Source organism: Helianthus annuus, chromosome 15 (genome assembly GCF_002127325.2).
Source record: "Helianthus annuus cultivar XRQ/B chromosome 15, HanXRQr2.0-SUNRISE, whole genome shotgun sequence".
NCBI lineage: Eukaryota > Viridiplantae > Streptophyta > Magnoliopsida > Asterales > Asteraceae > Helianthus > Helianthus annuus.
The window spans coordinates 86108191-86127106 of NC_035447.2; the positions used below are offsets into that span (position 1 = coordinate 86108191).

General features: G+C 35.7%; 1 protein-coding gene across 1 annotated transcript; it reads left to right on the forward strand.

Moving 5' to 3' along the window:
* The first annotated feature begins 9404 nt into the window (after nt 1-9404).
* Nucleotides 9405-16448, forward strand: LOC110911839 (UTP--glucose-1-phosphate uridylyltransferase). The gene is made up of 21 exons (XM_022156488.2): nt 9405-9607; nt 9871-9918; nt 10704-10795; nt 10977-11067; nt 11655-11715; nt 11810-11887; nt 11974-12024; nt 12182-12255; nt 12398-12470; nt 12569-12626; nt 13665-13711; nt 13785-13850; nt 13949-13981; nt 14078-14130; nt 14207-14282; nt 14369-14425; nt 14863-14946; nt 15058-15156; nt 15252-15356; nt 16027-16098; nt 16185-16448. The coding sequence occupies exons 1-21, from the start codon at nt 9540-9542 to the stop codon at nt 16209-16211; spliced, it is 1413 nt and encodes a 470-aa protein (XP_022012180.1). The 5' UTR covers nt 9405-9539; the 3' UTR covers nt 16212-16448.
* Nucleotides 16449-18916: the final 2468 nt, after the last annotated feature.

Sequence of the window (18916 nt, forward strand, 5' to 3'; positions counted from 1 at the left end):
TCGTCACATCATCAGTGAGACCATTTATCACATTTGACATTACATTTCTTTAGCGTGCTGTGATAGTCCACTGATGTACTATCATTTCCTCTTTTATCAACAAAAACTCAAATTTTTGAATTTTATCATGTTTTTGGCTTTTTCAAATTTTCTAATGTTTTTGGATTTTCTGACAATAATATCTCTTACTCCCCCTAAAATTCAAAACCATTTAAAGAAAATTTGACAACCTGATACTGATAGCTTTGTCTCGCCATCCATTTTCTGCATCTCATGCATAGATTTGCAGATGTACCCCCATGATTTACAACACATTGATCTTTTACAGTTTGAAAACCGTTTTTCAATCTTGTGAAATTAATCATGTTTGTTTAGCCGTGAGGGTTTCGGCGTATTCAATCAGAACTTCCCCTGATAACAAACTATTTTCCTATTATGATTTCAAAACACTTAAGTTTGTTTTAATCAAAATGGTTTTTCCGGAAAATAAGTTTTGTTTAATTCAGACACGGGGTTTATTCATCACCTTGTTCTTTCATCAACTAATTCGAAAGTTAAATCAAGTACAACTTAATGTCCTTGATATAACCTTTCTCAAGAAAGATGCCGATTCCTACTCCTCAATTACCAACCTGGGAGTTCCGGCAAATTCAAATAACATATTTTTGAATTTTTTTGTAAAATTTAAAAAACAAACATATTTTTGATTTTCAAATTTTTGACAAAATAAAAACATATTTTTGGTTTTAAATTTTTTAAATTTTTTAGAGTTTTTGAAAATATTGTTTATTTATGTACAGAAATCAGATAAAACTCCCTGTTTCAACCAACACAGGGTCTAGCAACAGCCTCCTCCTCTTGTTGTGTCAGGCTACTCTCTTCAGACTTCTTGAACACCTGCACATTCAATTTTTATCAAATACGACACTATAAATTTCTTTTCATTAAAGATGGATGCCGATTCATGCTTCGCGATAAAGGAAGCTCCGGCAAATCAAATTGTTTAATCAAACATTGTATCCACCCAAGCCTCATCAGCCTTGGGTGTAACCTTGACTCTAGCAATCTGAATTTTAAAGTTTTCAGCCTTAAGTGGTGGAAAATTTGCATCATAATCAATCAAAATTGACTCCTCAGCCTTTTTCACCTCATAAGTTGAACTTTCTGTTTCTGTTTTCGATTTCCAGATTTGTTTTTGTTTCTCATTTTTAAGCAAATCAACATGTTTCTTAACACTCCATGTTTGACCTTTTGGAGTCCCACGTTTGTAAAATTGTGACTCTTTTTGAACATTTGGACTCTGAACAACATCTTTTGGTTTCCAAAATTGTTTTGGTTTTGTTGCATCAACAATTGTTTTCCAACTTTGTGTTATTCTAAGTTCGGATGTCACTGGTTTCCAAGTTTGTTGTGAGTCAGCCTTTGACAATTTTGGCTTCCAAGTTTGCTTTGATTCAAACTTGGTTGACTTTTGATTCACAACTTCATATTTCTGTTTTTGAACATAAACAGACTTCTTTTTCGTCTCAACACCAACAGGTTTCAAATTTTGACATTTGCGAGCAAGATGTCCTGTTTGATCACATTTAAAGCATGTTCTCTGTGAAACATCTTTGACCTGTTGTTGTTGCTTTTTCTGGGCCTGAAACTCTTCATTTGACTGTTGTCTAAATTTGAGTTCTTTCTCTTCTTCTGAACTTGTTCCGTGAACGAAGTTCATTTTTGCCTGAAAATTCGGAGTTTTATTTTTATTCCAATTTTGTTTCTTCTTATAACCCAACCCAGCCTTCATGTTTTTCTTCTTGTAATCAGGTTTGTTATAAAAAGTTTTGTGACCTTTACCAGCAAATTTTGGAATTTCAGATTTTTCAATCTCAACCATCTTGAAAACTTTGTCAATCTTTTCTGAAATCACATTCTGAATCGGGAATACAACGTCTAAGAATAATTTGTCCGATCCAATCATGGTATAAACCAATCCTTTTGAATCATCATTCAAATTGTTCTCGGATTTTGTGTTCTTCAGATATCCATCATGAAGATTTCCTTCATCTTCATCCTGTGATTCAGTTTTACCTGTATGAACCGACTCTTCGTTCAAGACACTTTCAACGACTTTACCTACCACCTCTGAATCATGAATATCATCAGATTTGGAATAGGTTATGTCAATGTTGTCTGGTAATTTGTCTACCATGTTGAAAGCTTTTTCGACCTTTTCCTCATCATAAAATGCAAACTTTTCCGGTGGTGGAACTTGATGAAACTCTGAGCCAATGCCTTTCTTGTTCTGCTCAGACTCACCATCACCCGGTTTTATATTGAAAATTCGTTCAAGCACATATGACGACACATGGTAACTTTTTAACTTGTTGTTTTCCTGTTCTAAATCAACAATCTGTTGCTTTAGCTTAGCAACATCCTCAATATAGGAATTAACAACATCTTGTTTTATAGCATACATTCTTTTTAACTCTTTTGTTGTTTCTGACATATAATTCATTCTTGATTGAGCATATTTCATTTCATCTTTCACCTTTTCATATGACTCTTTTATAACCTCATATGATAATTTCATTGAATCATATTCCTTTTTCATTTCTTGACAAGCAATTTCTTTTTGTTCACATTCATTTGTTATTTTCAAAACATTTTCTTTCAAAACTTTATTTTCTTTTTCCAATTTGTTACATCTTTCAGAAAGTTTTTCATCATTTTCTTTAAAAACCTTTTCTTTTTCTAACATTTCTTTGCATTTATTTTTGAAAATGTTTTCGATTTTTGTGAATTCAAGTTCTTTTGTTCTGAATTGCTCATCTTTTTCTGTACAAGCTCTGCACGGTACCATGCATTTCTTGCACTGTTCAAATGGTTTTAAGAATTCAGAATCAGAATGTACCTCAGTGTTTGGCACTTCGGTGTTTTCAGCTTCCTCTGGCTGCTTCATCTCAGCATCATTTAGCTTTTGTTCAACACTGACTTCCTCACCAACATCACCAGCATCTGACTTGACGTCCTTCTTTTCTTCTTCGTCAATTTGCTGTTCTTCAACTTCTTTCACAGCTTCAACTTTTACAGCTTCTGTTTCGACTTCTTCAGCAACCTTCTTCAGATTAACTACCATCTCTTCAACACTCTTCTTCATTTTCTCTTCATCCCTTTTTCTCAAGCATGACAGCATAGCATATCGGATATCTTTCTCGTATTGTTTAACATATGCATCATCTTTCGTCACTCTTCTGTAATATTCAGCTCTCAACGGGACAGCAAGAAGAACATCATCAAAGATTATATCTTTCTTTGGAACAACTGGTTCTCCTTCTCTGTTGTAATAACATTCTCTCTTCTTGTCCCATCGTTTGTTGCTGACAGCATTCTCATATTCTTCCTGCATCTCATCCATTCTTCTGTAAACCACATCTCTTTCTTTATGTGTTTTCTCACTCAAGATCTCTTCTCGAGTTTTCTCTTTGTTCTCAATTTTTTCTTCATGGTTTTTAGCAGGTTCTTTTTCTTCTTTAATTTCAGCAACATTCGCAAACTTTCTTGGTGCTGTCGTAGCTTTCCCATGAGCTGTTTTGCGAACAATATCATTTCGATCTTCTTCTGGACAAATTTGAGACCAATCATATCCTTCATCAGGATATATGACAGGACAAGCTCTTGAAGTTGTTTTTGGTCTATCTTCAATCAACTTTGGCTCTTCTCTGCTTCGATGGTAGATCGCCTTTTGATAATAATCATCATTGAAAGGACGTTCATTTCTTTCAACAACTTCTGCATTCTTACACTCTCTTTTGAAATGACCCTTTTGCTTGCATTTGAAACAGGTCACTTTTGACTTGTCAAAACCGAGCTTTGTTGATGGACCACCAAGAGATTGTTTCCCAGTAATTTCCATGTATCTTTGAGCTCTCCTAATGCAGCTTGCTAAACACCAACGAATATCAATAAGCTCCATCTCCTCTGGATCAATCTGGTCGTAGTCTTCTTTTGTCAGTTCAGAATTACCGATTTTTCCAGCTACCAGACCTTCATATGATTCCAGGACAGATGCAAGAAAGCTCATTTGCTGCTTCGCTGCATTGATACTCATTGCTGGAGAATTCTTCAGTTTAAGAGCAATGTTGCATAAAATTTCATCTGTGTCTTCTGAATTTGTTTGTGAAGATGAATGATATCCAGAATGATGACTTGTTGACGTTGTTTGAGATTCATTCATCTTTTCACCAATGAATGCTGTTTTTGGTGAACCAACGCCTTTTTCTGAAAGTACACTACTTTTGTAATACAAACCGACATTCTGTTGACGTGAAGACTCTGTCATCTTGCTTTGTTTCTGCAGCTCTAGATCATGACTCTCAATCTTTTCAAACAATGTATCAAGAGAAATTGTATCATATGAATCATCATTTTTCAAAATAAACACAAACGTTTGCCACTGATCAACTCGTGGTAACGCTTCAATCACTTTATCGATGATTTCTTCTCTTGTTTTAGCAATTTCAAATCTTTCGAGTTCGATTTTTAGGTGACAGAATCTCTCTATCATTTGTCTCACCGATTCTCCTTTTAAACTATCAAAAAGATCAAATTCTTTTTTAATTAGCGCGATTTTGTTCTTTTTAATTTGTTTGCCACCCTCAGCTTTAATACGTAAAGCTTCCCAAACCGATTTGGATGTCCCGCTATGATTTAATAATGCAAATATATCGTTTCTAATTGCTGACTGTATCAATGCGATCATCCTTTGTTCGGCGGCAAATTCTGCTCTGTCGTCTCTGGAGAATTTTTTGAACTGTAGATCTTCACCTTTATCATCTTTTGGCTTTTCGTATCCGTATTCTAGACAAAACCAACTTTCATGCGCATACGCTTTTGCCCAATTGATGAATCTTTCTTTCCACCAAGTGTAATCTTCAATGCTTTCAAGCGTTGGTGGTTTAGAATGCGTTCCGTAGAAATTATCATGCTTGATGTTCTCATTGATTGCCTTCGTAATTGTTTTTGGTGTAACAGTTGTAACTTCGGATGATTCAGATGTGAACGCGTTGAAAAACGTGTTATAAAATTCCTCAGCCATGGTTTGAACTTTTTGAATTACCGCGAATCACCTGAATGAATTACGTAAACAATCGATTAGTTCAAAGACTTTTAACAAACTTGATTTTGGAAATTAATCGATTTGATATGATTTTACAGATAATATGCTCCAAATCAAAGACAAACAATTATACAATTTGATATTTGTCAACCGAATGAATGGGGATGGTTATAAGCCGATCGAGTAGTAATGGATGCTAGCCGATCGGATAGGAATAGGATGCTAGCCGATCGAACGGGAGGTGTTGCTAGCCGATCGAACAGGAGGTGTTGCTAGCCGATCGAACAGGAGGTGTTGCTAGCCGATCGAACAGGAGGTGTTGCTAGCCGATCGAACAGGAGGTGTTGCTAGCCGATCGAACAGGAGGTGTTGCTAGCCGATCGAACAGGGTCAAAGTCAACACTTTTTAATGAATGTCAGAAGCTGCTGTTCGAACGACTTGCCCAGCCGATCGAACAGCTGTTCGATCGAGTTACCTACTCGATTCACACAACCTTCTGTTCGCACTTGCTAGCCGTTCGGCTAGGTCAACCAAGGTCAACGTATTAACTGCTGTTCGATTGGTTGCACATAACGGTGGAACGAATAGGAATGGCTATTCGATCGGCTACACCAGCCGAACAATAAAAGCTACAATTCGATCGAACAGGGTCAAATAGTCAACTGTTCGATTGGAGTACACTAATATGCTGTTTAATCCAAAACAAAGGAGCTGTTCGATCGAATAGAGAAGTATGCTGTTCGAGTGAATGACTTTCTAGCCGATCGAACAGCTGTTCGATTGAAGTAAAAGCTAGCCAAACGAGTGATAATTTCCTGTTCGAACGGTTAGCACTTTGCTAGCCGTTCGACTAGCCTAACCGAACGGTTTGCCTATTCGATCAAGTAGGACTTCTGCTGTTCGATCGAACAGAGTTTGACATCAACATGACGAACAGTTTCAGCTCAAACGAACACAAAATCACTGATTTCTCTCAAACGGCTTGGAATTTTGACCTGAAAATTTGTAGGATCATAGATCAGATATAGGCGCACAACATATCAAAATTTCATCCAATTTCAACCGTAAAAACACTGTTAATTTTGCGATTTTCAGATAAAAACGTGAAGAACAAGAAAGTATGAAGAAATTTGACAAATCTGAGTAAATTCGATTCTGAATCTGAAGGATTTCTGTGCGAATTCGTGCGTTTGATCTGTGCAATCGAGCTCCTGCTCTGATACCACTTGTTAGGACCGGTTTGACTCCGAAACGATTGCGTATGACACGTTCGACGTGCGGAATCCGTGAACATGAATAACCGAAACACACGAGACGTACTATTAACGTGATTCTTTGATAGATCTGAAAAGATACAAGAACCGTGAATCACCTTTTGCCTTCCTCTCTCTACTTTCTCTCTCTAGCTTCTCTCTCTAACCTCTAAGCTCCAAAGATCAAAATGGCAAAAGTTTCTAACTAAAAGCCTAAGGCTTCTATTTATAGGCCAAAGGTGATAAGGAATCTTTCCTTATTTACAATAATGCCACCTTGCCTTTAGTAACAAGATATTACATTGTAAATACTATAGTTCTTCTGTTTTAGCTACGAACTGAGATGACGGAGGCGATAGACATTAATGTACCAACAGTGTAAAACCCAAATCAAACCTTAACGGTAGTCACGAGATTCGAACCTTAACAGAATTCACAAAGTATAATACTTTGGCATCCGTTTAACGAACTCACAAAGTATAACACTTTGGATTCCGTTTACCGAAATTCACAAAGTACAACACTTCGGCATTCGTTAGATGGTTCCTGAATCGATCGGACAGGACATCGCTTTGGTGATTATTGGTTAGAACACCAACGTATAGAGAGAAGAATAGAAGAAATGAACAAAGGAAAATGAATCCTAAGCTTCCTATTTATAGGTAGATTTATTCCTTAGCTAGGAAGTTTCCTTAACCATTAAGTTTCCTTAACTATTAAGTTTCCTTAACTATTAAGTTTCCTTAACTATTAAGTTTGCTTATCCATTTAACTAAATAACTTACTTAGCTTAATTAATCTTGCTTAGCTTAATTAATCTTAATTAATCTTGATTAATTAATCATACTTAACTTAATTAATAGTTTAATTAATCTACTCAGCTAACTTAGCTGCTAAGTTTATTTAACTATTAAGTTTACTTAGCTATTAAGTACTCTAGCAGCTCCTTGCTTACGAGTTCTAATTTCTAGATACAATGGAACTCGTATTAGTGTATTAACTCAATTCAACTTTAACGATAATCACGAGATAAAACCCTCACAACGAATGACAAAGTGCAATCACTTAAACATCCGTCGGATTCACAACGGATGACAGAGTATTCCCCGAGTTCGGGTGGTACTCAAACATCCTGTCGGAATCACGACTAATGACAAAGGATAGCACTTAAACATCCTGTCGGATAGTTTCAATCGATCGGATAGAGTATCGTACCAGTGATTTAGAGTTATTACCCTAATAACGAGCAGAGTTTCGGGGTTTTAGGGGTTTTAGTATTAGAACGACGGAACAAGGGGGAAAGAAGCATCGATTTTCGATCGAAGCTGGTGCACTGAATTCATCCCACTGCTGCCTGTTATATACCCCAAAATGGCACCCCTCGCGAGTCGCGGAAGACACCGGGGTAACCCTCCGCGTATCGCGGCGAGAGTCAGCCCAGCCTAGGTCTGCCATGTGTCCGGTATAGGCTTGACACGTGGCGCCTCGTCGTGACACGTGTCCTTGGCCGCTTTTTGTCCAATCATGCGTTTTTCCTCGATTTTCGTGCCGATACTTATCGCGTATGCTTGGTCTTGATTCCAATCAATTTGGTTTTCAATTGTGAATCTAATAAGACTATTTTTATGTGATTAGGTTCGTCGGACTCCAAGATTCCTTACCCGCTAAATTTTCCAAATTGAGTATACAAGTTTCGTCGCATGTATTTCTGGTTTTGATTACGGTTTGTTATCGAGACTATCTTTGAGGGTTGTTACACACACTCTCTCTCTAAAAAACACCAGCAACCACCACTACCCTCATCACCTCAACCATCGCCTCTCTCTTCTCTCTCACACTTTCGGATTCTCTCTGTTGTTGTCGCCGATCGTCGTCACTATTATCCCTAAACCACCGATTTGTTATCGAAACTCTCCACCACCCGTAGCATTCAAATTCCCATCTCTCTCCTTCCTATGCACGGACTCCCCTTAATCTTTGTCTACCCGAGCAACATGTGTAGAAGAAATATGCGAACACAAAGTAGGGGCAAGTGAAGAAATTTGGAAAGTCAGTGGCAAAACTCGTCGCAAACGGAAACATAACTGTTCCTGACGATGTTGTCAAATAATACTCTATATAGAATATAGAATATAGAATATAGAATATAGAATATAGGCGTGGAAGCCCCTCCATGACGGGAACACCACTCCCACGTATGGCGTGGAGGGCACGCGTTATTGGTGGGGTTTGAGGATTTTCACCGGTGTGGGGGCAAATATGTGGGTAAGGTGGAGGCTTTTGATTAGTGGGATGTAGTTTAGATTTGTTTTGATTGTTTATTTTTTTTTAATTTTTTCTTCTTTTCCACACCATTTTCCCACCTTGTGCTTTATGGTTGCCACATATCTCTTCACACCCTCCCTTGAAGCCTCTCCACAATTTTAGTTTGGAATTTGTTTTTGGTTTACCTTTGTTCCCATAAAGAAGATTTAAATAAAGCTTGAGTAAAGTTTACATGTGTTTTTGGAAATTATAAAAAGGAAGAGTGCCCACGAAAATACAAGCGAATATCTTGAAAGAAAGCTTTTACCTAATTCTATTACTTGTTGATTATAAACTTTATTTATGCAAAGTGTTTTGAAAAAAGACCCATATTAAAGTTTTCAGGAAAATCAAATTTAAAAAATAAAGTTTCAAAATTTTAACTAAATCATAACCGAACAAAAAAAATAAACAATTAAGTGAAAACCAATCAATCAATACAAACCAATAATAAAAAATTTTAGTAATATCAAAACCAAACTGTACCGTCTTATACGCACTATACATGACCTACTATCAATGTTTTAAAATCTGATTTTTATATCATACCGGATATAGTTCAGAAACGGTTTAACCAGGTATACAGGATGGGTTAACCAGTTCTACCGGACGATTCAAATGATACAGCCGTAAGGTTTGAACCGATTTTAAAAGAATGCCTACTATATTTAAAAAAAATGTACAAATCTAGCACCTTAAACAAGGCGCCATGCCACGTGGCTAAAAATACTAATTTTGATTTAAGTGGGCGTGAAAAATACTCTTCCTTCCTGCCACCTGTTCTATATATAACCGATCCACACCACTTCTGCTTTCAATTTCTTATCATCATCACTCTCAAATCTCAAATTCTTCTAGATCCATCCGTTGATCCTCAATGGCCGCTGCAGATACCGAGAAACTGAACAATCTCCAATCAGCTGTCTCCGCTCTCACTCAAATCAGGTTAAATTTACGCAATTCCGTACAGAGATTTTCAATCGGCTTCTAGTTTTTCGTATTGATTCGATTTAACGGTTAGGTTTTATGATATGAACTTGATTTTGCAAGTTTCTGTTATTAACGGTGAATATGTTGTAGTGATAGTGAGAAATCTGGATTTGTTACGTATAATTTATTGTATTGATTTGATTTGATTGAACGGTTAGGTTTTATGATCTGAATTCGATTTTGTACGTTTTTTGTCATTAACGGTGAATATGTTGCAGTGATAGTGAGAAATCTGGATTTATCAACCTCGTGTCACGCTATCTCAGGTACGAAATTTTGTTTTCCGAGATATTAAATGAATTACTAGCGGCTGTAAGGAAGGAGTATAATTAGCTTTTGTTGAATTTGTAGTTGATCATTAATAAACTGGAATTGTGGATTTGTTTGAAGGAAAATGAGAAAACTACCAGATGTGTTGACATGATTGCTTGAGAATGATTAATTTTTGTTATATTTGTAGTTAATCATCAAAACAGTTAGAAAATTGTAGATTTGTTTAAAGGAAAATGAGAAAACTACTAGATGTGTTAACATGATTATTTATTTGTCAAACGAAAGCCTGAATTGCCAGAAAGAGCTGGATTGTTTCCTGATATTGAATGAAATGTCAGCAGTTATAAGGAACAAGCACAGTTAGGTTTTGTTAAATTTGTTGTTAGTTATATATTTCTTTTAGAAAATTGTAAATTTGTTCAAAGGAAAATGAGAAAACCACCACATGTGTTGACATGATTGCTTATTTGTCAAACTTAAACTTGAATTGCCAGAAAGAGCTGGATTGTTTCTTGATATTAAATGAAATGTTAGTGGTATAAGGAGCGAGCATAGTTATGTTTTGTTAAATTAGTAGTTAATTAATAAAAAAATTTAGGAAATTGTGGATTTGTTCATGAATCAAGTAGAAGGGAAAAGGAAAATAGGGAAATCCACCAGATGTGTTGAGATGATTGCTTATTTGTAAAATTAGAAGTTAAATGGTGAGAAAGAGGTGGATTGTCAGGTCTGAATTTTCGTTTTCTGTTTTGTTTTCATGAAAATTGTGTACACAAAGTGGGGAAGCACAACATGTTGAATGGAGTAAGATCCAAACACCTACTGACAAGATCGTTGTGCCCTATGATACCCTATCAGATGTGCCAGAAGGTAATAGTTTGATCTTTTAATTGGTGCTATTGATACTTTGTCACCTGTATTTGAACTAATGGCTTAATCTGTGATTGGTTCTAAATGTACATTACGATTTGGCATAACTTAGTATCATTATGTAACAAGATAAGAGCGTATGCTTGATCTATTTTCTGTGAATTTGTTGTGATTATTGCAGATGCTGGTGAAACCAAGAGTCTGTTGGATAAGCTTGTGGTGCTAAAGCTTAACGGTGGTCTGGGGACAACAATGGGATGCACTGGTCCAAAGTAAGTTGCTATAGAGTTTACACAGTTGTGAATCAACACTTTATTGCATAACTAATTTCGTGATTCCGTTATCAGCTTCAAATATATGTCTTTGGTACAGATCATGGACTGATAATCTTAGTATAGATAGGCTGAATATTCCATGTTAATGCTTGTTGATGTTTCTAGTTGGTTTCGGAATCCGACCCCTAATTAAAGCATGTTAAGAGGCTGTATCCACTATTGCATATTTCATTCTTCTATGTGCAACATCAGATGCTTGTTACCCTTAGAGATCTAGACTATCATGTTTAATTGACCGGATGTTAAATGCTATCAGAATTCAGAACTTAATACTTGTACTTTTGTTCTTCTTAAACTGATGTCAGTCATTTTCTACAAACTGAGGTCAAGCCAATTGTCGATCATGAGTTATTCATTATAGCTCTCCATTTTTGAGCTTTACGAAGTTTCTCAACTTGTATGTTAATTGTAAGGATGCCTGTGTCTGTTGGTATAACATTTGGACATCAGTGTGACAGGGTTTCTTAACACTTCTTCATTTGATGTTACTTTTTCTAAAACCTGACATTATCTTGGTGATGCAGGTCTGTCATAGAAGTCCGAAATGGATTAACCTTCTTAGACTTGATTGTCATCCAAATTGAGGTACTTCAAATTCAGAAAAAAGACATGGCATCCATACAGGTTATTCTATGTTTGTGGTCTTTGCTGGAAACTTAACCCTCTGCTTTTTGTGTAGTCACTCAATAAGAAGTATGGGTGTAGCGTACCCTTGCTTCTAATGAACTCATTCAACACACATGAAGATACACAAAAGGTGACTATTAGTGACATTTGCTAGCTACATATAGGGCTAACTTGATCGTACCATATATTAATATCGCTCCCGTACTTAAAATGTAGATTGTGGAAAAATATGCTGGTTCGAACATCGAGATCCATACATTTAATCAGGTTTGCTAATTTAAAAAGTTATATCTGTCGCATATTTCGTAAGTTATTTTTACCGGAGAACGCATGGTCACTTGTATCTCATGCATTTCCTGTTGTACCTTCAGAAAAACAGCTTCCCTGTGTAATTATCTAACCTGCTTCACTTCAATGTTTACAGAGTCAATATCCTCGACTGGTTGTTGATGACTTTCTTCCACTGCCATCGAAAGGGGAAACTGGCAAGGATGGATGGTAATTTAAAATCCAACCTTTTGACTGTTTGTAAATTTAATACGATAATTTTTTCGTCTTTAAAGTTGTGTTCATGTATTGAATGGACAGCAATTTGTATTGGTTGCTCAAATATTAATATGTGGATCTCTTTGATCTAAAGGTACCCACCAGGACACGGTGACGTTTTCCCATCTTTGATGAACAGTGGGAAACTCGAAGCACTATTGTCTCAGGTTTTGCTTTGCAGCTTAGTTTTTGACACTTTGACTATATGGCTTGTATATTCTTTGGGTGTTTATTTACGGGTATCGTACATTGTCTTTCATGACAGGGCAAAGAATATGTCTTTGTAGCCAATTCCGATAACTTAGGAGCTGTGGTGGATTTGAGTATCCTTACCAGGCTTTTTTTACTTTCAGTGTTCGTATCTGCAAGATGTTGTAATTTTGACCCATTTACTTATGAATGGATTAGTGAGTTTTTTTATTAAAAGGAAGTTGTTGGAAAACTTATTTACCAAAATGGGTGTTTTTGAAAACATATTTTTTCTCACTCCTAATTCTATTAGATAAAATTAAGTTCTATTTACAAATATATTATTTAACATAAGTTAACGATTAAATTATAGTAAAATTAAATAAAGTACATTTGTATTTTCTATTAAAAATGCTTTTTTTTTTTCTCAATGTTCCTAAAAATATCAAATAAATCATTTAAGACCACATTTTGTTTTGATCCTGATATTTTACAAAATGTTTTTAAAAAAAGTACATCTGTATTTTCTATTAAAAATCTTTTTTTCTTATTTTATATAATTAAATTAATAAGCTTCTATAATTAAAAAAAATAGAAAAGTATTTATGAAAGAATAACAATGTTTTTATGAAAAAACCATTAAAAAGTTCCAGAAACCGTCAAGAAGAATTAGAAAAGAATTAAAAAACTTTTATAAAGTTTCATGATCCTACATGTATATTTTTGTTTAAATTTTATTATAAACTTTTAATATAAATTATTTTTATTCAATTAACTTAAAGTGAGAAAGTAATTTTTCCAAAAGCAACCCATTTTGGTAAATAGTTTTCAAATCGCCCATTTTGGTAAGTAAGTTTTCCACCAACATTACTTTGGGAAAAAACTCTAGAGTGGTTTGGTTTGCTTTTTTTTATTTGTTTTTATCTCAGTAGCTAGAAGGGGTCAAACGGGTTGAAAGTCAAACAGAGTCTTTAAGTCATTTTATCAAAAGATTTGTAATATTATATAAACAAAAAAAAAATTGTGGGTCAACCCGACCCAAACTTGAAGTGACCCGTTACCCAACCAGCCAGTCACACCCATCTTGGTAACTCTAATGTATCTGTTTTTGTATTGCAAGTCACATAAAATATGTTACTTCTACATTTGTGCATCTTAATTCACCGTTATAGAAATCTTGAACCACTTGGTCCAGAACAAGAATGAGTACTGCATGGAGGTATTCAACGGTTTTTCTTACTTCTTAGTATGCCTCAGATTGTGTTTCTTGCTTGATAGTGTTGATTCGACAGGTGACACCCAAAACATTGGCTGATGTGAAAGGTGGTACTCTTATTTCATATGATGGGAAAGTTCAGGTGTGTATCGACTATCACTTACCTATATATATATATACATGCATGTGTGTGTCACGTGCACGCAAACTGACTTACGATTGCTATTTCTGTTGCTGCAGCTTCTTGAAATTGCACAAGTTCCTGATGAGCATGTAAGTTCTTGTTCATCGGTATCTTTGCTTTTAAATATTGCTGCTTATAGCTCATGCTCCTTAAATGTCTGATTTCTGGTCTTTTGTTGTGTGCAGGTCAATGAGTTCAAATCAATTGAGAAGTTCAAAATCTTCAACACCAACAACTTGTGAGTCATACTCATACAACTGTGAACATCGTTCATGTAGAAACTGATTATTATTTATTAACTGTTTGAATTCCAGGTGGGTGAACTTGAATGCCATTAAACGGCTTGTGCAAGCGGATGCACTTAAGATGGAGATCATTCCAAATCCAAAGGTGCATCCTTCATCTTCTCCGTACATTCATTGACCAGTTTTCACCATTGATGATTTTTTAAGTAACGAGTATCATCCGGTTTACAGGAAGTCAATGGAGTAAAAGTTCTTCAGCTAGAAACAGCTGCCGGTGCTGCAATCAAGGTATATATCATGCTACTTCATATTCTTGTTTAATATGAATATGAATTCCTTTTGTTTCCTATCCATTAATGAGTTGAGTTGGATATTTTCTATTTTCTAAACTGGTTGATTCGGGTCATTCAAGTTATACAAATGGGTCAGCACTACTTACCGCCACTAGTTGCTGTAAAAAAGAACGAGTATAGCATGTGAACCCATGTCAATACTTTTTTTTCTTTCTAAAACGGCCCGTTTTAATCCCAACCCATTTTGGTTGGACCGTTTTAACCCGAACCAAACCGATAGTTTTTAACTCCGTTTTGACAAGTTAGCTGACCGACCCAACCTGCCAGTTTTGCCAGGCTTGTAATTACTCGTTGATCGTAACAGTAAATATAATTCATGATAAATGCAACAAATTTTGATGTAAGTTCGTTTATGTCTTTTCTTATGACTAGTTTTTCGATAATGCCATCGGCATCAATGTTCCCCGATCTCGATTCCTGCCAGTGAAAGCAAGTTCAGATCTGCTTCTTGTTCAGGTTGATCATCCCATATTTAACATTTTACTATTCATTTAATTTACTTTACTTTTTTTACAATTACAATTGTTCTTGTAAGAACCATAATAACATACATGTCCTTTATTGCAGTCTGATCTTTACACTGAAAAAGATGGCTATGTGATCCGCAATCCCGCTAGGACCGATCCAGCCAACCCTTCAATCGAATTGGGTCCGGAATTTAAGAAGGTAACGTTACAATTCAAAAAAATCATCCAAAACGCTGCATATCTGATTGTTCATGAAAGTTTAAACCTGACTATAATTCAATCTCTCTCCTCCAGGTTGGAGACTTCTTGAAGCGGTTCAAGTCTATCCCGAGCATTATCGAGCTCGACAGCTTGAAGGTTTCTGGTGATGTGTGGTTTGGTTCTAATGTTGTTCTTAAGGTATCATTTCACTTTCTAATCCCCATAATCTATCTGAAGTAGGTCTTGTTCAATTATGGACATTTTAATAGGGATGGAAACAAGTTGATTCGAGCTTGAGCTCAGCCTGTGAGTAAGTTTTTAAGCTCGAGCTCGGGTCAGCCTCGACTGATTTATTATTTGTTAATTGCTTCTATCATAATTATATATATGTTTATAATACTATTTTTTATGTAATTAAATATTCATTATATGAAATACAAAATTATTATATTTATTTGACTAGTAAGTTTGTTTTGGCTTGCAAGTCTGGTCAATCTCAGTTGGAAGCTCAGAATTGAGCTCGTTTATAAAATAAGCTCCAATATAGGTTCGAGGTCATTTATTAGTTATTTTTTATCATTATATTATATACAATGATTGTACTTATTAATGTAATTATATATTTTTAAAGAAAGTTCTTATATTTATATAATGACTAAGCTTGTTTAGGCTCGCGTGTCTAGTAAAGCACAATATATGAAGCTCGGGATCGAGATGGTTTACTAAATGAGCTTCAATCTAGACCCGAGCTCGCTTAATCTCAGCTCGATTCGAGGCGATCCCGAGTAGCTCACGAGCAGCGCGACTTGTTCACACTCATTACTTTTTTTTCTTCTCATTCTGTGTTGGAACGCATTTGTCAATTTAGGGTAAAGTGGCGGTTGCTGCAAAATCTGGACAGAAGTTGGAAATTCCAGATGGAGCGATTCTACAAGACAAGGTGATTTTGTTGTTTTTTAGACGTAAAATTTTTATATTATTTTATTTTTACATTCGGTTTTTGATACGTGTGGAATAAACTTGCAGGAAGTGCATGAGGCCGGCGACATCTAAAAAGGTTGCATTTTGGTCGGAGAGAGGTTACTTGCAAGTTGGGGCTTGTTGGTGACAATAGTATGTGTAAGACGTGTTTTGTTATTAGAATAAAATGCACAATTTCAATTTTTATCACATCACATGCGGCGTAAGAATTTGTTTTGTGTTACTCGGGTGAAAACTTCTTAAGAGGTCAACCAAGTCCGTTTAAAGTTTTCCCTATGACACTTCATTCTTTTCTTATACTCATTATTAATACGTGGTTGTCCTTCGAGAAACTAACCTTAATTGAAGCATTAACGTCTAGTATATGCGACTTAAAGCAGTTAAAACACTCTCCTTGGGTAAGTTGCTAGTTGATACGCTAATCCTTGTAAATGAATTATTCTTTACACTAGTAGTTCACAGTGTTCGGTTCGAGATCAAGATGAGATGATGACAACTCATTCCAACTTAATTCAAAATCTTAATGTGCAAATTAAGCTTTAAACAAATTCCCTTTGATGGCTCCAAGTTCCAACAAATGTAGGAGGTGAGACTTGAGAGTAGAGGTTGATCTCCTAAAACGAATTAAGCCTTTTGCAAACTTTTCATATGTATAGTGAGCAAATGATGTACCAAACTTACCTTTTTTAATGGGGCTTTGGCCATATATGTCGCAAACGTTTGTTTTTATGCAAATACTTATGGTTATGTAGCATGTTATGTTATTGCACTTCATGTTCTATTCAATAGGTGTTTTGATTGCTAGCCAAAATGCCATTTATGTGAAATTCAAGTGCATGTGTTTTGGTGTGGTACCATTTTTATGTGCAATCAACAATTGTGTTGCCGACGATCTGTGTCAATTAAATTTTTGACTCGATCTTGTGGCTACATTCAAGACTAGTGATAATCTATATACCATCATTTATCTATATCTATGCTACTTGATAAATAAAAATTTCTACGCGTTATGTATCCTATCTCTTTAAGAATTTGATTACATGTGTATATCTATATCTATCTATACTACTTAATAAATAACAATCTCTACGCGTTATGTATCCTATCTCTTTAAGAATTTGAAGAGAACTTTTAAGGATATTTACATGCGTATAAATAGAATTTAGTCTAAACATTTAGGGGTCTGTTTTGTATGGGATAATGGAATGGACGGGGGAATGAAATGGACGAGGTAATGGAATTGATCATTACCATTCCATGTCTTTTTGGTTACCGTGTGTGAATGGAATGAACAATTACTTTTTGTTGTTTGGTATGCGAAAAAAGACGAAGGAATAAAATCAGATGGCGGTGGTCAGTGGTGGGCGATGATGGGGCGTGGTGCTAGGTGTCAGTTGTAGTGGCGGCGGTGGTGGTGGGTGGAGACGACGGCGGATGGTGACAACGGTGGTGGTGGTGGATGACGGTGGAGGTAGGTGGCGGCGGTGGCGATGCTGGTCGCAGGGGTGGCCGGAGGTGGTAGCAGCGGCGACGGTGGTCGGAGGTGGTGGCGGTGGGTGGTGGCGGTTGATAGAGGTGGTGGCGGTGGGTGGCGGTGGTGATCGGAGGTGGCAGTGGAAATGATGGCGGCGATGATCGAAGGTGGGTGATGGCGATGATCGGAGGTGGCAATGGCGACAGTGGGTGGCGATGGCGGTGGCGAGGACGGAGGTGGGTGGCAGCGGTAGGCGGTGGCGGGTGCGGATGACGGTGGTGGTGGTGGTGGTGGTGTGTGGTAGCAACGGTGGTGGGTTGTGGTTTTGTTAATGAATGGGGAAGATGGAATGGAATGGAAAAAAACAAGGGGGGGGGGGAGCGGATGGAATGATTTTGAGGGAATAGAATGCATTTTGAAATGGACGATTTCATTCCATCGACCAAACAAACACTTTTTTCTGCATACCAAACGCTACCTTATATTTTATCTATAACTCAACAAAGCTACATTTGCAAAAAAAAAAAAAAAAAAAAAAAAAAAAAAAAAAAATCTTTTTTTTCAAACGTACTTGGATAATCATGGTTATCTTTCGTTCAAAAGTATTTATAATATATAAATAAGACATTATGTGGGTTTTTTTTTCAGATATTTTCTTTTTTTTGACAAAAAGCTTAAAATAAATATTTTTTATTTGTGTAAAATTTTTTTATATAAATTCTTTGCATTTATTTCGATTTCAAGTTCCAGAAAATTTTGTTTACATTTATGTGTTATATTATTAGCTTCTAAAGTTTATTTTAACAAAAATATAAAAGATATATTTTTTACAACTAATTGATCGATAAAGATATTTAGCTGGTATTAAACAATACAAATCAAGTTTAGATAAATTTATAAATTAAGTCATTACAATATGATATAATCTTATCTTACTATATAATAAAAGAAACCTCTTGATGGACACATGTCACTTCCTCAGACACTCTCTAATTATGTTTTCCCTATTAAATCAATCTATCAATATGATAAATTCATTAGTGGTGATAAGGATAAAAAAGATAAAAGAGAAAAATGATGATCATAAAATTTAAATTTCGAAGATAACAATGAGTATGGAATGAAAAAACAAATACGCCTCATTTATTTTTTTCATTTAGAGTGAATTGCAAGTTTTGTCCTTTATCTTTAGGCCATTTTGCAAGTTTTGTCCTTTATGTTTAAATTTGACGAGTTTTGTCCTTTATGTTTAAAAATCAAGCACGTTTTACCCTTTGGGCCTTAAAAATCAAGCACGTTTTGT